Here is a 23,099-nt window from a genome sequence, read left to right as displayed (position 1 = left end):
CTAAAAAGAAAATATGAAGTTATTTATCACATATTTTAAAAAAAATGCAAGATCATTCATAGTTTAAGTAGAAGATTAATAACATCTGTCATGTAATCATTTATCTGAACAGCAGACTGTCCCCAGAATCGTGCTTCTATATGCTCAGAGTTGGTCTGTTGCCCAAGTATTTAGGCAGCCAGTAACAATTATCTTCTCTTCCAGAACGGATAATTAATGCCTGGAATACCTTCTCTTCCACCCCATGGAGTGATGCCAATGCTGACCTAAGTCCCACAGCTGCACAAGGTACCATAGAAACAAGAGGGGGAATTTACGCCGCTAAAACCAGTGACTCTTTCAGGGCTCAGAGATGACATCCACCTGTTCATGTGAAATCATGAAGCCACCTACAAGTGCACAGCCAGTAAAGAATCGTCTGAAGCCACATACAGGATACAATGGCACTGATAGGAGACAAGATAAATCTCGTGGTTAAGTTTAGAAGAATCTGATCCTCTCATTCAAGTAAAGTCATGCTATGAAGCCTCAGTTTCCTGAACTGCGAAATGATGAAGTTCACCGCTTTTGACTTAGATTATAAAGCCTGTGCCACTCAAGTGTTGGATGTCTAGCTGCCATGCACTTGAGAGACAAAGCCACTACACTACAGAAAATAAAACCCTGGAGACGAAGCCCACCCAGAATGGCCACGGCCTTGGTAGAGCTGAGTTTTTACCACCCAGTGCCATCGTGCTCCCCAGCACGCCTGGGATCTACAAGTAGAAACTCCTGGGCAGACAGACCTGAGAGACGTGGTCAGAACATGCCCACCTCACCTCCTTGTGCTCTGTGCTGAAGGCAGAGGTCCTGCCAGAGGACACAGCATTCTGCACAGTACTTGTCTAGGTATTTTCCACTGGGTACAATTCCAGGTCTGGAAAGAGCAGCTAGGTAAGTCAGTACTCCCTGCCTCCTAGAGGAGGGGCATCACAGCAGCAGCCATCCCTGCGTTTGTGCACACTCTCTGCTCACAAGAGCACTGCCATTTCCCTCCAGGTGCACCGAACAGACACGGCACTACTCTCCAAACAGAGTGCGAGATGCATCTATGAACTTGAAGGAAAGGAGGGAACCACTCAGCTTTTCTAAAAAATGGAGCAAAGTTAAGGTTACTAATACCACTGCTTACTTCTCAAGCCATTTCATAGAATTCAGCTGGTTTATTACACCCAAAGGAGAATTTGGACGCAGATCCCTCTCACATCGACACAAGTCTGAATTGCAGTTCGGGGGATGAACCTGGCAGGCTCACAATCTCAGAACTACCACTGCCTAGCTGAGGGATGGAGGCCTAAGCATCATATAGGTGGATGCTAGGAAAACCCAGCATTACATTAACTGCTTCTAAAACCAACGTGAAGTGCCAGCCTCCCCTGTTACCTTCAATAGTAACAGCTAGCTTCTCACAAGCCTTCACATTTCCTTAAAGCTATCACAAAGAACTACTTAACTGGCTCGAATCTAATGCACAAGAAAAGTTCCTCTGTGTCTTTACTGGCTCCTTGCAACACTGTGTTTGCCTGCAGCATGCTCACAGCAGGCCAGTTCTGCCTTCAGGATATCATGAGAAGTCTCAGCACCTACCCCACTGCTTCATCCCGCTTTTGAAAACTGATGCACCAGCTACAGGCACTGCCTTGGGCTGGGTGGTGCCAGTGAGAATGCCAGCTGCTTGGGGTGCAGCAAGCATAGCCATGAAAGCTTGCACATACGACGAACCTACTGCATACATGCGTGTCAGGGCCCACGTCTTTTAAGCTCTGTGGGAGCTATTTTGTTTGATGAAACAGTAGGAGCGAAGAGCATTTTCTGTTCTGTTTAATTGATAATGCAGGATGCTGCAGGAGGAAGGACAAGAGGCATTTCCTCCTAGCTGAACTCCTAGACAACAACTATCTTATTGGAAGAAAGCAGCAGGCAAATGTTATACAAGCAACAAAAATCATGTTTCTAACACAAAGAGAAGTAAGGAAGACTTCAGGCATGTAGCCCACCTTCTTATGGTCAAAAATTAACAGAAAACATTTTTAACCCTTCCCACAAGGTCTGCTGATACATACACAGAAAGCGTTAGCTTGCACTTCCATTGTTTAATTTATAGTAAGATACTTGAAGAAGAAATAAATTTGGTACTTTGCTTTATAGCAGTGGTGTTCAGTAGTGAGAAGTCCTTCAAAACCACACTCCTCAGCAGCTTTTAATAAAAGCTAGATGGTCCCTACTAAAAAAACTACACCAGAAAATAATTTCACTTGCTAAATAATATTTTCTTCTACTTGAACTGGTAGACCACCTAGTCCTCATTCTCTGCTAAGAACTCACAGCCCACATTTGTTTTCTTTCTGCCTTCTGTGTGCAGCATTACATTCCCACAAGACAATGAGGGCGGTAGATTCCTTGCAAGAAGGTGAGAGACTCTTCTTCAGAGAAGGTGAGGATGTGGGAGGCAAAACAGTCACCACAAGGAGCTTGGAGCCTGCAGGTCATTCAGAGACAGAAAGATCAAGGAGCAAGCTGCTAAAATGCAGAGGGGACAGAAAAGACTTCCTAGAGACCAAAAGAAACAAGCAGTTTCCCACCACTGAGAGAACCATTCAGTCTGCTAGAAGAAAGGACCTGCCTACAAAGGCAAATCATGAACTAAGGGAACTTTTACTTCTCTCTGTCTTCCCAAGCTGAGTTTTCTCTATCTAGATATGTATACTTCCCCACATAAAATCTACCTATGTTTAAGAGACTTCCACTCATCTCACAACACTGACGAGGAAGTCTAGGCAGATACATCTCAAAGCTATGGCCAACACGGCTACATGACTTCTAGAGAAATGCTTCATGGCGGTATCATGGAACGTGACTGGTTTCATTCACCATGAACAGCAACTGGAAGAAAAGGGCCATTTCCCTTCACCCAGAAAACAGCCTTCGCCAGTAATGTAACCCCATGAATGCTATTTCAACCCATGAGAACAAGATCTATATGAAAACTCCCACACTTCATTCAAAAAGCTTTTAGCCATTTAGGTCTCCCTGATTGTTCTCATTCAGTGTAAATAGCTATTAGCTAATTACAACTGTTTCTTCTTGGATATAAATTACACGTAAGAAAATCCCCCCCGAAACCACAGTGAGAACCAAGCTATAGCTCACCTGCTCACCCATCCTGTGCTCTGAATGATCTCAGCACAATTAACTTCTTCTGAAGTTACTGCCTTCTCCTGTGCTTGCAATGCCTCCATGGTATCAACACAACAGCTAGCTCAGCATCACTCAAAAACCATACAAGCACAATGCCTTACCACGCTGCTACACAGACACTTTCCTGAGCAACACGTTCTGCCAAATGGACACCATCCATGAGAAGCACCGTTGGACCTTCTTCAAAGTAAGGTGCCAAGTGAATTATTATCTGAATAACCTGAAAGGCAGACTTCTTAGATACGTTGGATTCACGTCGATGAAAGTCTGTAGCACTGTCAAATTGGGGTGGCATAAAGACGTGGCTCAGAAAGAGAACATGCAAATACTCAAAAACCCCTTATTTAATAAGAAGGCATACAGAAGGGTAAACCATGAGAATATAAAAAAGCAATTCAGCAATAGGCTGATTATAAAAGGTATATTTTATGGCATATAATCCAGCAAGTGCTTAGTAGCTCATAGTGACATAAAAAGGTAGTGCTGGGAAAAAAAAAAAGTTATATCCCTTCTGATCAGCAGAAATCAGCCTCTGGGCAGGAACACCATGCAGGATGAAAAATGTGCTTGCAACAGACTACCCTGCATTAATGACTGAGGTTGATGTTTAGTTTAGAGACAAAAGATTATCAAACATTAGCTCATACCCATCAATCGACTTGATGGCTCGCCTGCTCCACAGCCACAGGGGAATCACAGCAGGAAAACAACACACCCAAATCCTACAGCCTCCTACTTGTGACTCAAAGTGCTGCTGCGCAGCATAGGCTTTATCCTGTAACAATGTCAGGCATCCCCAAGCACGATCTGAAATCCAGGAGGCTCAAGGCACCTACCGCTTTGTAACACCTAGGCCAGAGGAGGAGGATCTTCAGCTGGCAACACAGGAAATACACAGCCATCAGCAAGGCAGCTCAGCCTGTGTGCAGGAGCGACAACAATCTCCCCAGAAACCTTGGTGTGTGCCCAAACCTCCCAGCAACGACCAGCTGACACCACGACTCTCTGCAATGCTGTTTTCAAGGAGCGATGGGCAGAGGCAAGGTCCTTGTTACAGTTTTCATTGGCTCGTTTGGAGGCAGAACAAAAGGTGGCCTTAAAAACTGGCAGTTGCTTCATAACTGATTTAGATGCAAAATCCCGACCAGTCAGAAAGCCATATCGAGCAATCAGAAAAAAGGATACAAGTTTATGAGAAAACTACCAGAATAATTGTCACCACATTAGCAGTTACATCATTTAATCAAAAAGTTTTCATCCAAGCTTCTCTGATGACAGCCAGTCTGCTGTGCTGTAAACATAATACACTAGTAGGCAGTAAAACAATTTTATTTGTTGCAGCTGGCTGCACAAGTCACCATGGATTTCATTCTAAACCATCACAATATGTTATATAGCTATCAACACGACACCGAAGGGTTTATGAAATTGTCTGCTGTCATACCCTCTTTTAAATATATTTTCGCCCTGATTAAACAAAGGTAGTAAATTATTTTTTATATATGTGCAATATGCAGATCACACAATAATATACTGCACTTCCAAACTAGTTTACAGCATAAAGTTTTTAAAGCTACTAAAACTTTCCTGAGACAACTGGAAATAAAGTCTCCAGCAATGAACTCAAAATGCTAGGAATGGTCATTTCCAAGCATAGTTTAAATTAGCTTTGAAATTCTTTTACATAAGCTATGCAGGAAAATACATTTTATTCCTTAAGTATATACTTTAAGTCCTTATTGTGACTGTCCTACTCTTAATACCTTTGAGGCTACACCTGAAGTGGAAAATAAATCTGCATTTTCAATTATAAATGAACATGAATTTTAGTCTTTGAGGGCTTAAGATGCATTACTATGCATGACTTTTTATTTCCTTGTCATCCTTTTTTAATTCAAACACCTCAATTTTACCCATGAAACTTGCTCTGCTCATTTGACAGCAGGTGGGCTGTTTTTTTTTTTCATACATTATTAAATTGGTGAAAAGGCTAAAATTATCTTCCATATTAAAAATTACACACAGTTCTTTTGAGCAAAACAGATGAGGTAAACAACTTCAGGCCAAGCTCAGGGTTCTGTGTAAGATGTTGAGCAGTAGCACTACAAAGCAACTTCCTTTGCAGAAAAAGGTTTCCAGCTCCAAGGAAACTACTTCCAAGATATGGCAACATTCAACAGAATAAGTCTTCTAATTTTAGTAAAGAAGTAACTCTTCAGATTTTTTTTCCAGTTAGAATTGATTTGAGTAACCTGAGCTGTGACTTACCCAGAGCAGGCGGGGAGGAATCACTACAAGGTCATGAACAGAACATGTTGCAATGTTTTCACAGGATTTTTCACAATTAAGTTCAATATTCAGATCACTGAACAAACACAGATGACTCAGATCCCTGGACAAACAAACAGCTCCATTTTGGGGGGAGGGAGGGGTGTAAGGGTGGGGGAGAAAGGGACAAGAGGTCTTGTTTCTCTGTATGGCAAAAGCCTTCGAGTGTTTACAGAAAGAAACACCGCCTATAAAAAAGGAAAAATCCCCTCGTCGCCACTAATGCACCTTTTATTTTAAGGATACGCCAACACTTAGTTTTAGCTAAGGTTCCTGCACAGGGTTATGTGTTGGTCCCCTCCCACTTGCAAACAGATGAAGCATGTACTTATTTGCACTTTGAATCCAGGTTTGCTTGCACAGCTGCAGCTGCGATTAACAACCTGATCCGTGCTTGGCATGGGCTGGAACTCGCACACTTTGCAATCAGGCAACTGCAGGAGCACTGACGGTCTGCTAACGGGTCGCTCTCCCAAGGAAACCAAGCAAGTTTTCCAGCAATTGACTGTACAAGGATCCTACAGCACCACAGCATAAAGAACTGAGGAGTAAGAACTCAAATATGCAAACAGGTTTCGGTACAGTTAATCTAATCGCAGGTTCTTCCATGAGCCAGACCCAGGTACTAATTTCTGCACACAAAGTGCAAAGAGGGATAAGAAAGCACATATATCTCTGTATCCACCCTCTCGGTGACTACCTGTTCACTGCACTTCTCGTTAGGACAAGATTCTGTGCTGCTCTTCCCTCAAAATGGGAAAGTAACCATACCATTGCAGAGAGCTTTTGCCTTTGGGGAGGCAAAGGCACGTACTGCTGATTGTGGGTAATTTCTAGCAATGCACAGAGCCCAAATGCCCAGATCCATACCACAAGCCACACACTACCACCAAGATGATACGCTTCACATACACACAATATACTTTTAATTTTGTTTCCATAAGTGCTTGGTTTTGTTCATGGACAGTAGAAAATCTCTGTTAAGCCCACAGATGGCAAACAGTTTTTAAACCTTGCGTACACAACCAGAAAACTGATATAAGATATAAGCTATATAAATTGATATAAGATATAAACTATATAAACTGATATAAACTGATGCAATACCAAAAAATTGGTATTAAACCTATGACCCTTATCTAGTGCCCACCACAGACTCAAGATAACGGCAAATCATTAAGGTACAGAAACAGTGTCTGGGGATTCATGAATAATCAGGTAGCTACCATCTACAGAAAGATGTGAATTTAAAGAAAAAAAATGCAAGTACCTACAGGTCAGATGGAGCTTCCCAGTTCTGCTAGAGTTCATGTTTTACTGGCATAAGCATCTGGCTTGAAGTATTTTCTGTCCCTCAGCTACTGACTCAGATCTAGACAGTATGGGTTTGTGCCTTCATCCTCAAAGTAAATACAATGAGTTCCACACAATTAAGACTGAGGATTTCCCCCAAATGGCTGTGGTTTCATTAACTCCTGAATGCCAGCTAAGAAACATATTAATGTCATTTCTAACATTGGGGTGAAGTTTGGGTTTATTTTTTCCTTCCCGTCATCACATCAAGCCACTCTCTTTTTCAGGACTGTATTGTTGAGACTGCTTCGCAAATTCACTGTCGATGCACCAGGAGGAACGAGCCATATCAACTACAAAGACGTGTGATGAAAGGTTATATAGAGGTAGATACAAAGTTGACTAATAGCTGAACTCTGCTTTACTTTGTTATGATATATGGCCTTCAGAAACACACTTGGACCATCAAATTCTGTAGGCTATCTCCCCTCTCTGCATTCCTTACCTTACACTCGCTCACCCACTTTACTATACCCTGCTTCAGACACGTTCCTTACAGCCTTTTCCCCAGACAGAAAGGCTAATATGGTAGCTGAGAAAAAAAAAAAAAAGTAGTTTAAATAATTATCTCTCCATATATTTACCTCTTCAGATTTGTTAGTGGCCTTTCTAGATGTCTGTGTCCCCAGAGACAGCACTTGACTCTCATCTGATTCATACCTGTACGGCAGCTTAAAGAGAGCTTTGAATCTGAGGTAGGCTTTTGTGCACTCCCATAATCTAATGATGTTATATAAATAATGCAGCCTAAAGACACCAAAAAGTTTTCTCAAAGACCAGTCTTAAAAGTATTTCCGGTTCTTTAAAACTCCTCCTGCAGCTTGCTCTGCTGAGCACCATTAACAGACACCATATTCTGACAGAAGCTAGAGTTATTCTTGCATGGCTTCAAAGACAGCTTATTCTCTACACAAGAATGCTAGGAAAATCAGGTTTCAGTTACCAATGTCTACACTGCAGTCTCTAAAAACAGACTGTATTAGCCTAGCACGAACCCCACACTTACACTGGTACAGGTAGCCAGCCAGGCAGTGCTCATTTCTATGAATGTAAGAATATCCATTCTTACATTCTTTAAGAATTTGACCCTAACACTATTCACTCCAAGTATCTTCAAATGCCACTGGCGCGAGTGGAAGTTGGATGGCAGCAGAAACAACTGCTACTCAGACTCTGGTTCCAAGGAAGAGAGGATGACTGATTTCTTCGTTGTGTTACAGCAGATGTAAAAAAAATGAGGTAAAAGTAATTACAAGATTGAACACATATATTTGGGGTTGGAAGAAAGATACACTGGAGGTTGGAAAAAGAAAGAAACTCAATACTGCTGCTTCCAATCATTCTTAGGGCTTCTTTGTGCAAGGCTAATATTCCCTCGCTGTATTTTCTCAGGTGGAACACATAACCAAAACTAGACGATACAAGTGTTCAATATATTCATAACAAAGGGAAAACTGACTGGAAGCTTGCTCCGCTTTCATTTTCCCTGATATCTTGTTCACAAGCACAAATTCAAGATAGAGGCAAAACAATTTACAGAGTCTGCAAGGAGGGCTTATTGGCTGCATTCACACGGCCGAATTAGATGGTGCTGCTACATGATAAGAGCTGCAGTCAAGGAAAGCTCAGGCATCATTCAACAGAAACAGCATACCCCCAGGCAGATAAACCCCACGAGGTAAAGGATATGGCAACATCTCTGACTCTGCTCCAACATCCAGTGACATTGAATCATCTGGTAAGAGATGCTCACCACCTAAGACACAGCCATCTGTGACTTACAGCCGTGATTTGCCCAAGCCACTACGGCACGGTCACTCGCTATTGCAAGTCTTGCAAGGGACACAACAGCAGCTGCTCCTCCTTTCTGCCACACATGCTCATCAGAGCAGGGAAAAAAGAAAAAAACAAGCTGGCAGTTTTGTCAAGACAAAAAAAGTCTATACAGACATTTTCCTTAATGTCAGCTATATTTTGCCTTTTTTTTTTTTTTTTAAAAAAAAAAAAGGAGAAATTTGACAAAATAATTGTGCTGCTTTTACTCGTATTTAGTAGCACTTCCCAGTTCACTGATTTTGGCTATTTGTAATTTTTTGAAAGGAATGCATGGCTGAGCTGCCAAAAGTAAAACGGGTCCGTGCCTCTCAGAGCTGTTGCTTCACTTAATTCTCTCCTATTATAAGCAGTCAGGACACTGAATTTTTCCTGTACTCAGCACTGTTTTCTATTTCCTCTTCTAACACAACCATAAGGGCCACTGCCCTCGGACAGTCTGCTGCGTTACGCCTGTGCCATTAATACAGGCTTGCCCTGCTCTGTGACTGAAGCCTGCCAGTAATACCAAGCTAAGGTCTCTCCACCTTACACGACTGCAAAGAAAATTTAAGGGCAAGAGGCTGCAGCAAAGCACAGGAGAATAACTGCAATACTGCAAAACGTGGCGTGGAGGCTTTATGTGAGGATAAGTTACACAGTTCTCAAAACAGACAAGGATGCTCGTATTAAACCCAAGACTGCTGCTACGCTGGGCCAGTGTCAGGAGCTCACTGATAGAGAAAAGCCCCACCAGACGCAAAGACCCTGCAGTCTCATACATAGCATAAAATATATCTGTAGAACTATCAAAACTAAATCTCTCCAGCTACTGACACATATTCTATGCAGAGATAAAGATTAGTATTGCCTCTAAAGCCAGAAAATCAGGAAGCAGTAGGAGCATGTCTTCTCTCAAGCACCGCTAAGATAATCTGCTTGGTTGATCACTAAGTCTTGACTAAAAAATGCCAAATCACGCACTTTTGGAGGTCCTCTTTTCTTATTAGACTGTCCAGAAAGTAATATGCTGCAAATGGCAGTGTTGCAAAGCCTAAGATGAGACATCTGCAGAAATCCAGCTGGGTCTTTTAGTCTGAATTCCTTTAAGAAGCGATGCTTATTTACACATGCGGATAACAGAAGAAATCAAACCAAATGTTAATTGCAGACTTCAGTCTGAAAGATACTCCTTGTCCAGGGCACTGTCAAAAAAAGCCTCATGAACCCAGAAGGAAGAGAAGCTCCTAAAACTGCAACTCCCATTACTCTGAAAAAGACACCTTACAGTCATGCACGATTTAATTGACCTTAGAAACAACTTCCAGGAGGATCATCAAATCTATTACCACATTTGGTTGCTTAATCAACAATAATTAGAGCACTGACAACCTACATATTCCCACCTCAGAAGAAATTGCCTACTGCAAGTAGCAGCTTTGGAATTACCAATCCATCCACTCCCACAAAGCCTAGATTCCTCAGAAGCAGTAAGGGCAGTAAACCCTTTATGGCAGTAAAGTCCATTATCAAAACTGGATGAACCACTGGAAGAGAGACTTGTTTTTTTTTTTTCAGTTGAATGCGTATTTATTATTTACAGCTAAGCAGCCTTTGGGCCAAAAATGACAAAAAGTGTAACAGCCAACACTCCTTTCCTCCCTCTCACACACATGTGCATCACCCTGTCGACTGCTTCCCATCACAGCTCATTAGCTCAGACCAGTAAAAGACGCTTCTCTTTCCAAATACAAAGCATGCAGTTGTACACATACAAGAAACACTCTGGGAAAGCTTCAAGTATCACAGCACAGTGACTGATGAAGTTCTCCCACTTCTCTGCTTCCATAGGCTCCAACAATAACCCAATTATGAAGGCACCAGCACGTTACAGCATTTTAAGTTTCTCAGCAAGATTGATGGTCAGACGAGCCAGCTCTGTTATGCATAACACTTTCTTAAGAGGCTTCACACGCGATAGTGTGCCCTCATCAGGCTGGCAATGACAAGAGCTGTGATTCCCATACACATCGCTGCAACAGTTGCACACAGAGACACACTTGAAAATTACTTCAAATGTTCCCTCCTCCGAGAGGGAAAACCAGCCTGCACCAGCCAGGCCACAGGCACTCTCACAGTTTTGGTCAGGGCTTCAAATGTCAGAGGTCAGCAGAGCTGAGGCTCTCTTCTTCCAGCTCAGTGGAGAAACCAATCCTCTCTACACAACGCACTGCTGGACCGACCACTGGACAGCACCAGAAAGAAACAAGGAGAGATTATCACTGCATCCTGGTTAGGCCCCTGAATTGAGCCATGATTTTAAAAAGTCAACGCAACTTGCTTGTGTATCTTCAGTGTTTTCAGCCGGAGACTGATAACTGACACAGCAAACGGGCACGGTAATGACAGCCTTGAAGGTGTTTGGAGGCAGCAGCCCTTTGGAAGGAACGAAGCAAGAAGAACTGTAAAACCCTCCAAGAACAGGCTTGGAGAGAATAACACACATGGTCCCAAAACAGTGAGGTCCCTTCACACCCCAGAACCGTGCTTTGCTCTCATTTATTTCAAGTATGCTGCTGTTGTGTTTATCTGTTAAGGCAGAGCCTACCATACTCGCAGCTCAGGAGGAATGTGGCTGCACATTTCCAGGGGCCGATCTAATCTAAACTTCCTGCCATCCAGTCCATAATCTGAGCTGGTATTTATCAAAGTAAGTGCTAACATAAGCAACAGACAAGCTAAAGCTTTCCAAATGGAAGGAAGAGTGATGGCAAGGGGAAAACACAGACCCCAGCCCCATGCTGGCAAGCAAGTACCTGCTGCCAGGGGAGCTTTTTCACAAGGCAATTTTGGCCACTGGGGTCATGCTCTTACACCCAGAAGTCAGTGGTAACGCTCTCACTGACCTCAGCTGGAGAAAACTCAACTCGGGTAGAGAAGGAGACATGGGACATTTCACTACAATACGCAACAAGTAGCAGATTTGTTAAATACACATCTGAACAGGAGCAGATAGGAAGCAGCAAGAGGTTTCTAAGATGCACACTCCTCCAAAGAACCCAAATTAACTGTAATACTGCCCACCTACCATTCATCCTATTTCTTACTACACAACTCTGGCACACTCATTTTGTTTGTTTGCTTTATTCTGAGCCAAACAGTTGCACCCATCTGCTTTTAAAGATGCAAAGAATCACCTCCAAGCAGATTGGCCAATTTTTCATTTTACTTCTAACACCTTTAATTTTATGCACATTACGGAAGACAGCTTTATTCTTTACAACATCTGTGGTGCAAGTTATCTGTTGATACCGGCATTTATTACCTAATTACATATTCACATGCTTTGGCGTTATACAGATTTCACTTAGCTGCTTGGGTGTAATTTCCAGTGCCCTGTCCTCAGCTAGAAAGATTAAGTACAGACATTTTTCATATTCTTGTTCTGAACATGAGCATGAGAATTTACCATTTTCTTCCCTAGGACTTCTTGTCATACCACTATAGACTCAAAAGATCCCCTTTCCTATATGATTATGGAAAAAAAAAAAAAAGAAAAAAAAAATCACACTTCCTAGTTAGGGGTGATCTGAGACACTATTATTCAAAACATTGAAACAAAAAATCTAAAGAATGAGAAATAGTTTCTAGCCATGAATGCTTTAAACAAAATCTTGACAAAACATATTATAAATGGACAAAGTTAACAGCAGCACATTACAGATGTAGTTAGCGCAACTACATCGTCAAACCCAAAGGTGCTCTGTAACTCTGTGCCTTCGGTCCACAACAGAAAAACACACAGACACAGCAATGGAAAGTTGGAAGGAGCAATCTGACATGGAAAGGAACTTAAATTCAAGCAACGAGGGCAGACATTTAAGTGTCCAAAGTGAGACAACATACACCCTCCCAGACAAATACATTTACATGCATCTCCCACCTCCACCTCTATCTGTTTCTGGTGTCTTTTCCTCTTTGCACCTGTTCACTGCTTACTGCCTCTTTGCTTGTCCTGCCTCAGCCTCCATAAATTTAGAATGTGCAACAGACTCGATCTCCCTAGAGAGGAACTGAGACACAACATAGCAGCACCAAGTTCCCTCCAAAAGTAAGGGCAGACTTCCTACAGAAGGAAAGTCGCTCAGGAAGAGGAATGAATCGCTCAGATCCAGCACCGAGGCCCTCACCACCACAGAACAGGTCAACTGAGACAGTGCGGGGACATAACCTCATGTACAACCTAGGCACCACCTAAATGGCAGCTTCAGCTTAAAAGGCTGAATGATAAATCCGATGAAACGCAGCAAGCACTGAGAATGGAGGGAAAGGGAGAACAGCAGAGTAAGCTTAAGGGAACAAGCTTCTTTAGGTGGTGAGTTGAGGTGTGAATGGAAACTGATGAGGACAGCTCTAGGCAGGAATCTGGAACCCAGAGGAAAGCAGTGAATATGCAAACAGGGGAACAGGATGTTTTCAGCCATGCGGGTGTCTGTTCCCTCAACTCTAACAATATATGTCTAAAAATCTGAAGTTGAACCCAGATCAGTTAAACCCAAGCCAACCTCTGCCTTAATCAAAACAAAATCCAAGTTTGGGGATTTCGTACAATACCCAATGAAAATCACATATGATGTGTGAAATAATTACACATCCTTTAAAAAAAAAAAAAAAGAAAAAGAAAGATTTCCTCATCTCCTACTAAAGGACTTTAGTCCTACCATACTGCAGAAATTAAATACTTACTTTTCATCTGTCAAATACAACATACAAAGCTACATACTTTCAACAGAATCTCAGATTGCTTGCATTTCACAAAAAAGTATCTTGTCCAAAATGCTGTTTAACAATTCTGTCTCGTTCATATTCTGATCTCTATTTAAGTCTCAGTAATCATGGGACTTGGTCTTTAGTTCAGTATAAACTCTGCTCGGTCCCAGCCTACATATTTGTCACATATGAAGCTCTCTGCATCAAGCAAGCACGCAGCACCTCACAAGTCAGTACTTGTGACGGGGTGGGGGATGTCATGCCTCTGACCCATTCTTTTTACCTACACTTATCCAGCACAAATCTGAGTTATGCGGGTGGAGCAGGCTCCATTTGGTGCAAGCGAGCGCGGGCTGTGCGAAACCTCCATCGTGCAGTCTGTCTGAAGCCGTCAAGTTTGGGAGCCGGGGCTGCTCACACCCACTTGTGCTGGAGAGAGCTGGAAGCCCTGCTGCTATAAATACAGCGCTGACTGAAATGCTGAAAGCAGACGGAATAAATCACCGCAGGCCTCGTTTGCCAGTTAGGATGCGGTCCCTGAGATGAGTTGGGGTAAGCCCTTCAGAGAGCGGCCGAGCGCTCAGACACCTGTGGGAACTCAGAGTTTGTGCTGGGTCCGGGATGCTCCGAAACTGAGGCAGCGAGGAAGCCAGAAAGCCGCTGAATATTTCCCTTTCCACAGCCGTGCAGGTATTACAGCGCACACGCAGGTATTACAGGTGCACGGACTCCCACGCGTGTGCGCCCACCCCGCCAGGCAAACACCAAACTTCACTTGCGGCTGGCTCCCGAGGGCCCGCACCCCCCGCACTCACCCAGAAGAGGAGGTTGAGGGCGTAGAGCAGGCAGCGCAGGCACCTCACCGAGTCCTCCCTGGCCATGGCGAGCCCCGGAGGCAGACGGCGCCGTCCATCCTCTCACCACATCCTCCCTCCCCGGGCCGGCCAGGGCAGGGCAGGGCAGGGCAGAGCCGGGAGCTCGCCGCAGCCGCAGGTGGAGCCTCTCCCCCCCCCTCGGCTCCCCCCTCGCTCACTCGCCCCGCCGAGGCCTCATCGGGGCCGGGCAGCGCTGCCCAGGGGCGGCGGGGCGCTGACGGGAAGCTCCCGGCGGCCGCGGCCGCCCCCGCCCGCAGCGCTCCGCGCAGCCCCGCGGCGCCCAGCGCCACCAGCGCCGCCGCGCAGGCGCCACCGCCCGCGGCACGCCGGGTCCTAGCGCCGCCCGCCGGGGAAGGCCCGGTGGGCCGAGGCGTGGGGGGCTCCGCCGGGTGTTTGGGGGCTCCCCCGGGTGGTGGGGGGCTCCGAGGGCCTGGGGGCCGTGTGTGGGCGCACTGAAGAGTGGGAGAGGCTCCGCTGCGCGCTGTGTGTTGTCCCCGAGGAGCAATATGGAAGTGGCGGCTTGGGGGGGGTGCCGAGGGGTGGTGAGAGTTCGGGCTTCGTTCGGCAGGACCCGAAAGGTGAAGCACCCTAAAATGTCTTCCCTCCCTGGGCTGGAGCCGCGCTGGAAACCCAAGTTGTGCCAGCGGTTGGGTTGCTGCTGTTGCTCTTCAGGGGAGAGGGGAGGTTTTGAGCAATTGGCTTAGGCAAGCCGAAATGCATGAAAACCTCCTCCTGTGGTATTTTGGCCCAGAGCAGCAAATAATCTCATAAAACAGATGTGGGGTTTTTTCTTTTGGGTGGTTTTTCTGCAACATTTACCAGACATTTCCCAATATTTCAGCACTGTTGCATCGGAAACAAAACGTCGCTGAAATCGAACCCGAATCTGGGCATCCGCAGCCTGGTGCCGCTTCCACATCTCCAGGCAGCAGAAAGCTCTCCTGGACTGGGAAGTAAGGCCCTCTGCACTTCTCCAGCCATTATGAAGACACTGGTTTAAATCTAACAACCCCAGAGGGGTCTAGTCTAAATCAGAACACTCATATTTTGCAGAGTAAAAGAGTAAAGCAGCAAATCTAGAAATGCAGCCATGTTGAAGATAATCATTCAGGTAATGGCCAAAATCTGCCGTTATTTTTCTGGCAAAGCTGCCGTGGATTGGTCCCATAATGTCTGTAGTATTTACAAATTCCACAACTAAGCTGAAAAAATCATCCTGTCTCTGAAATCTGTTAAAGTACATGCAAATCTTCTAGTTAAAGTGGTAAATTCGTACTGAAATCTGTATTGTTTCAACTTATATCTCCATATTTTAAAAGTAATATTACACTTTAGCAAAACATTTTCCACAAATACATACAAATGTGTTGCAGTGCCACACGAACAAAAATTGTAAGAAAATACACAGAGAAAAGTTTCTGAACTAGGAGAGGCAGCTTGTGTTCAGTCTGTATTACGTAAAGATTGGTTTAATGGCTGGTGGTGAAAACTGGAAAGGAGGAAAAAGGATTTAATGAATGAAATCTAGCTTTTGCAAGGCCGAAGAAAAATCTGTTTCCTGAAGCACTGGAAACGTGACTTGAGAAAACCCACAAACTCCAGACAATTCAGCTGAGGCTGCCGGTGTAATCATAGAATGAATCATAATCTCACTTAAGCTTCTGCGATTTCATTTCATTAGTGCAAGCAACATCTTCACGTGTCTTCATCCCTCCTTAGAAAGAAAGTAGAGCAGACATGGATGCTTACCAGAAAGCAGTGATTTTATGCCAGAAGCGAACACAACAAGTGAAGCTGAAAGTACTAGAGAGCGTTGCATAAATGTGGTGTGTGAAGATTTTTTTTCCTTCAGATTTGGTAAGCTGTGAGCTTTTGCTGTTAATTTGTTCCTCTTTTCTGGGATCAAGAGCTCTCCAGGAAGTGCACTATGCAACGTTTTTAGTCTTCAGTGGATATTGCTAATTTTATACCTAAATGAGGCAAACTGACTTAAGACTACTTGTAAAAGGTGACATTGTACATTCATTGTGCTGTTTACATACCATTCATTCCTTTTATTGCTGAGGACTTTACATGAACAGTCAGCAAGACAGATCTTGAACAGGTACAGTATTTTCAGTGAACCAATGCCAGTTTACACAAATAGTGTCAATTTACAACTGAGCTCCAGCCCTGGCTGAGGACAACGTAGTCTGTTATAAACCAGATTAAAAATAATTGAGCTTCTGTTTGTGTTCTTGGTTATTCCATGGGAGAATGAATTACCTGAGCCACAAGGTTTTATAAAAAAAAAAAAAAAATGCACTATGAAAATACTCAGTTATCTTACACCCAGTGATTTTTCTTTAAACATGTCTAAAATACCAAATGAGAAGTTCTGTCACTTGTTTCTGGTATTTTTGGCTTATAGCTGAACTATTCCTCGTGCATAAGGAATTTGAGGAAAGGAAAAAGAAAACCAGCCTCACAGATCTCTTACTTGCTAAAAATCCTGCTAAAATGACACTTGGAAAAAATCTGTGTCTGAGGTACCACGTTGGGGGTATTTGGTCATAAGGTGCTCTCAGTCTAACTGTGCCTGTTTGAAATCCTATTGCAATAACTCCATCGCAGGTTCACATAGGTGGTTAAAGAAATGTTCTGTCCTAGCTGTTAACTAAATCGTTTTTTGACCAAAAGAGATTTTACTCAAAACCTAAAGAAAAACAGGTCCTATTTATGAATGTCCGCCAAACTATATAGGGTTCAGAGGAAGGTCCCTTTGGAATAGTGCTTTTACCAGTCTGTCATACTTTGTGAAATTTCCATGATGTCAACACTGGGAAAGAAATACAGGGAAAGTTCCCATGCATTCAAACAGTAACTAAACTGGAAGTATTATCTGTTCACTCAAAAAAAAAAAAAATCAGGGAAGCTACTATGCTAATTTAGTACATGTGTTTTTTTACCCTTTAAACAGATCACTTCAGATTTAATTTGGGGCAAGAAAGATGATGTTTTTTACAAACTCTTTGTATTCATAATTTCTTGAAATGAGAGTTTGCTGTTAACAAGTAAGGGTTCTTTAATGTGTAGCAAAGAGATAAGCATGGAAACTATTGAAGTTGTATTGATTGGTATTGTCTGCTTGGATTCTCTAGTGTCTAATTAACTACAAATTCTAAAGCTTTTTCTGTGGCAGGGCATTCACAATAACTTTCTAATATGAATTCTCTAGACTTAAATGAAGTGTTCATGATATAGCCTTTCCATCACTGGCAGAGGAGGGAGATGGAAATGCCAATAACTCTAATAATCTCTCCTTCCTCTGCTTAACTGCCACTCATAATTTAATGTATGCAGACTTAGTATCTGTAAGCTAGCTGCTCTCTGCCAAATGTGCTTGAAATTGTCCAACAGGTTCAAAAACTATTAGAAGAGTGTTGACTGCACAAATTCTCCAGTATGATCTCATAAGCCCTTCTCCATCAGGAAGGCAGGCTAAAAGAGGAATAGGTATTAAGATACTCATCCAGCTGAAAGTGTCTTTAATCTAAACTGTATGAATAGCCTGATTGAGTGGAATAGCATTAGGCATGCGTGTAAATTTATAGGTGATAATTGCCTGATATTACATGGCAAGAAACTTTATCGCTGAAAAAGCAATGAGTTAAAGTAATGTCCTTTTATATGCTGCCATAACATTTAAAATTACTCAGATGAGTACCAGACTAAAGAACATACATGTGAATGTGCTTTGACATATGCATTTTAGTTCTGTGTGGAATCTACTCCACTTAGGTTATGTAGACACAGGCAAATTGTTCATGTACAGATTTATTTATAAGATTTTAGTCTAAGCTAGAAATGTCTTTGATGGCACCAGGGCAATGAATTACTTTTAATAATTTTCTTCCAGCCACACTGTCCATGTAAAAAAATCTGTGATCCCTTTCACTTATGTGCTATTTGCACAGTTTTGAGGATTTTTAAATCATTCCTTTTTCTACATAGCTTTTTATTGCAAGCCCCTGCCAGGGATTGCCTGGGCAGACACGTCCTGTAACAGGCACCTGTCTGAAACAAGTAATATACGTGACTAACAGTGCAAACAACGACCACTGAGCGTGGATTTCTGAAGCTACACAAATACCCATATATAAAACTGAAGGTGTACTACTTGGTTCAGGAATAACATATCAAGTAAATCTATCCATGTTTATAGCAGGACCCATTATTGCTCAAACCTTGAGATGAAAGTGCCCTTCTTGCCTTTGAAACAAAGACACTAAATGACAAATCTTCATCCTGTTTCTAAAAGCCGGTTTCATTTGAATACAGAAATGACAGTCTGGAATAAGGTAACACTTGAAATAGAAAAAATACCGATGATTAAGAAATTAAAATCATAATCTCAAAAACAAATTTTACTCTGGCTCAATGGGCTCTTGCAAATGGACTTCCCCAGTTTCTAGTTTAGGAACCTTCAATGGCTCCCTCAACTGAAATAACACCTCAGCAGGTTGTGGGTTTGTTGTTTTTTTCTGCATCTCTAGGAAAAATTTCCTTCTCTCCATTGCTTTAGAGGCTTCATTGCAGGTGCCCTTTCCCCTCCCCTCCCTTCCCCTCTCCTCCTCTCCCCTCCATATAGCAGCTGGAAAAATGAAAAATGAGAAGATTCAGATTTGCTTTTAATGCTATTTAAGTGAAAAAGAACTCACATTTTTCAGTCTTTATTTACTTTATAAATTATTTACAAGAGCTTAAAAATGCGTAAAAATCTGCATGTCAAACAAATGATGTGAGAACCAAGTTCAGCTGGAAAAATATGTCCTTGATATCAAACGTAACATGTTAGAAATAACAAAAAAATGATGTGTCCAATAACCAGAAACAGATGAATCTTGCTCTGTGATTTCTAGGTCAAAAGTCTTGAGATGTGTTCCACAAGCCAAAAGACCAGAATCCTTGGTAGAGGTGTTTAACAACTCATTAGGAGTTAACTCCCTCTTAGGACAGTCTGGAAATCCCATCGGTTGAGAAATTCACAGGCAGCAAGAGATAGAAGATTGCTACCAGAACGAATCACTAAAAGTAAGCAAACAGTATAGCTGAATTTCTTGGACACAAGCAAGAAAATGTCATATGGTCAGTGAGCTCTGTGTCATAGAGCCTGGAAAGAATATATATATTTGAAAGAGCAGTGCTCTTTAAAGGGATTCCTAAGCCACAGGATGTGAAAAATATGGAGTTGGATTGTTTTATCTCTGCCAAAGAATGAATTTCTTAGAAGAATCCTAGGAGTCCTCCCAGTGTCATTTCTTTCTTGTCTTACTCCCCTCTCCGTAAGTATGGATTTCGATTTAACAGAAAGATCTTGCTTGCACTACGAGGCATAGTTTGAAAAAGCTGTTGTATTGTTTTCTGGTGTCTTTTCTTCAATTTATGGTTCCTGGTGTTATAATGGGAGCCACAGAGCTTTCTGCTGGAGAGTTTTGCTAGATATTCTCTTCTAGTTAAATTCCACGAGGAGGAATTCAGCATCTGTAACTGCTCCAGCAGCAAGAAAAGGCACAGTGATCTTTGGAGTCCTGCTTATTTTAGTCTGCACTTCCTTTTCAGGCATAGCATGAGATTTTACACGAGCAAAGAGCACATTTTAGTATCTGTGATGCACCAGTACCACTGCTAGTTATCACACTTGCATGACATTTCTTATCAGAAAGCCCTGTTGGAGTGGGGAAATATAAGGAAGATCTCATCACTAGACAGCAGCTACTTTCGAGAACTGGAGTCAGTCTCCACTGCAGCGTTCCTACGTGGCCAGTTCCTTTAATCACATTTTTCACAGGAGGTTATTTCATTCTCTGTTTTCATTGTCTGGCTTCAGATCTCACAGGCAGGTTTGTAGAAATGTGTAAAAATTCACAACTGTATCTGAAGCTACAGGGAACTGCCCTTTGAAAATACAAAATGTTACCCATTGTGAGCTACTCAGATGGATCAGCCTGAACTTGCAGATGCTGTTACCTCAGAGCCTAGGTTTCCCACCTGGAGGGTGGAGATGATATAACTCCTTTCTTTCAGGAAAATATTGTGGGGAGAAATATTTGTGAAGCATATATGTGCTATGAGAGCCAGAGAGCAGGCAGTAGAAAATTTATGGCTGTCCTCACAGCTGAGACTGAAATAGTGGAAAGTAAATAGACCACATGCAGAGTGAAGCTGGAAGAATAAATAAAATGTTCATTCTTTGCACATAATGAAGCAGGGGTCAAGGGGAAAATATGTATATGATTGTATAACTAAAGCCAGCATCACGATTTAACAAAGAATTACAGATTCACAGATGTCTTTAACACTTCCTTATTTTTCAGTGTTTGGTACATTATCTCTTACGGCAGTTTTTTCTTTAGGGAGGCCAGGGTAAATATGTGTGTGTGAGTGTGCTGCTCTGCACATAGTTGTTGCACGGTACAGAGTTGCTGTCACACCCTGTTGTTCCATGTACCCCTATGGGATTCTTGTCCATAGTAGCAGTCCCAGGTCTGAAATGTATGATAATCAGAGTTCTACTCTGATTAAGAATTAGCAGAGAATTTACTAGAGTCAACAAAACAAAATCTGGTGTTGCAAAGCACTGGAAGAGCACTTCGGTAATCACCAATTTCCTCATAGACTTTCAGGGAAGGGAGAAGTCTTCCCCTTCTTCCTCTTTGTTTCACCTTCTTCCTTTTTCTCCTTATCCTTTTTATGTCCATTTTTTTTTCTTTCTCCTTTTCTAAATACCTTCTGCTGATAAACATGTTTATCCTCCTCGGTTTCTGTCCTTGCACAGATTCTTCTCTGCGTTGAGAGCCAGATAAAGAAGTGCCTGAGATAATAGCTGTGTCTGGATCATTCACACCAGTTTTCTGATGGCAAAGCCTGGAGCTAGAATATGTGAGCTGCCCTAACACAAACAGTGTTCCACTCTTCTTGGACCTAAAAGCCCTCCTGGCTGGCTCTCAGTTCCGTGACATCTGCTGCTGAAACTGTCATTGGAAGCTTGAGGGAGATGCATGGAAAAGCAGGACACACAAATAAGAGAGGCAGATGACTGGAAATTCAAAGCCATTAGGAACAGGTAAGAGAAAAGTGAATGTAAAAATCTGAATGATGGAGGGATGCTTTTTGGTGAAGGAGAGAACAGTATGTTGTCCAGCTGCAGTTTTTTCATTCTAATGTTCTTTTTCTGTGTTAGAAGATGGAGATTTTTACTATGACTTTTTAACTGTCACGTGATAATTGGATCTGTATAGGCTGAAGGTACATGCCAGCCAACATGCTTTTTATCTAAACTGAGAAAATACAAAAGACATGGAAAGTCCTTATGAGAAGGGTGCCTCTCAAAGCATCATCTATTTTACTAAATAACTGGCATTGCCAGGTAGCAGGTTTTAATTGCCTTGGACTAATGTATGTAAGAAGTGAACATGCTTTGGTATCTAAGCCAAAACTGCTTTTCTCCCCAGTATGATGAGTGAGACTAGGGCTACTACCATATTTTCCCTTCATGTTGTAATTAATCTCACATTTTGGGAATATGAAGGATTGTCCCTGTAAGGAAATATGCTAAGATCATGAGAATCAGCAAGTAACTAGCTTTCTTTAAAGTGTCAGAATTGATCTCTCATGGGAGAGAAGATGATTGTGACTTCCTGAACAATTTTTCTTTCTACTTCCTGTACATTATCTGAAGTATGTTGTTTGCACCCTAAATCAGAGCCGTCTCTGTGCTAGTTTTTTGTAGGTAGTACTCAGCATTGGTTCTGGTTTTTCCTTGGATTCTCTGTATGCTTGCTGCAAGACAAACAGCCATACTTTACAAATATATACAGCAGAATCATTGTACAGTTTCCTCTGAACACAAAACCTCATTGTATTCACAAGCACTTATAATTCTCAAGTATTTCAAATTCTAAAAGTTGGCAGATGAGAATGTATGGCATTTATTCGCTAAATTTCCATCATGAAGAGACTCTTTATAATACCTTTCATGAATGTAGCTTGTTTTTCAAGTGGTGAATTGGCTGCTCATCATGTAAACAATGTGTTATTGATATGTTGATATTTTACTCCCATGGACCAAACACAAGCGTGAGTGCTGGATGTGCAGTGCAGGCAGAAGCACGCAGAACTGGACTGCCACTCAGTGGTGGTGGAGATGGACGATCATTTCTCCTGCCATTACCCACTGGCACTGACATGACATAGCTACATCGTCAACCAGCCAAGATAAAGTGGTCACAAATAGAGGTGCAGAAGTACTGTACAACTTTAGTATAGCATCCTAGGAATGCCAGAGCAATTATAAATAGACTTCGTAAGTGATTCTGAAAAGGACAATAGGAAGCCAAATGCCATAAAGCTTAATTTAGTCCAACAGTAAAATGCCATTATTAAAGAGAACTGTCTGATCTGCTCCATCACATCAGTGACTTGGACACTTACCTACTATCATTCATCCATGATTTTCTGTGGAATGTATCAAAATGACATTACTGTCCTGGTGGATTGTTCATCATGGTGCTCTTACTTCAATACTACAACATTGGGATGCTTTTGATAGCTATGACATACCTTAGATTAAATCATCTTCCTGTTTGCATCACACTAGTATGTACAGATGAGCCACTCTTCTTTTTCAGGATCAAAGGACATCCTACTGCACTTCAGAAACTCATTAAATCTATATCTATAAAT

The 23,099-nt window shown here is 42.4% G+C and overlaps 1 protein-coding gene and 1 long non-coding RNA gene across 3 annotated transcripts in view; one reads left to right on the top strand and one right to left on the bottom strand.

The window, feature by feature from the left end:
- Positions 1 to 14,659, bottom strand: part of TSPAN12 (tetraspanin 12) — a 47,900-nt gene extending 33,241 nt beyond the window's left edge. Inside the window, exon 1 of one of the 2 annotated variants that reach the window (XM_080591027.1) lies at positions 14,316 to 14,659. In XM_080591027.1, the coding sequence (XP_080447153.1) occupies positions 14,316 to 14,381 (66 nt within the window). In that variant the 5' untranslated portion in view covers positions 14,382 to 14,659. The remainder of the gene's footprint in view (positions 1 to 14,315) is intronic. The other variant, XM_080591026.1, reaches the window with a different exon arrangement.
- LOC308194796 lies at positions 7 to 22,128 on the top strand. Its single transcript, XR_013950873.1, has 3 exons — positions 7 to 14,190; positions 15,217 to 19,448; positions 21,193 to 22,128. It is a non-coding gene; the product is annotated as an uncharacterized lncRNA (long non-coding RNA).
- Positions 22,129 to 23,099: the final 971 nt, after the last annotated feature.

This window comes from Anser brachyrhynchus, assembly GCF_964034855.1.
Source record: "Anser brachyrhynchus genome assembly, chromosome: 1".
In the NCBI taxonomy this organism is placed as follows: Eukaryota; Metazoa; Chordata; class Aves; order Anseriformes; family Anatidae; genus Anser; species Anser brachyrhynchus.
Note: the sequence above shows the minus strand (reverse complement) of the source record. Positions and strands in the feature narration are given on the sequence as shown.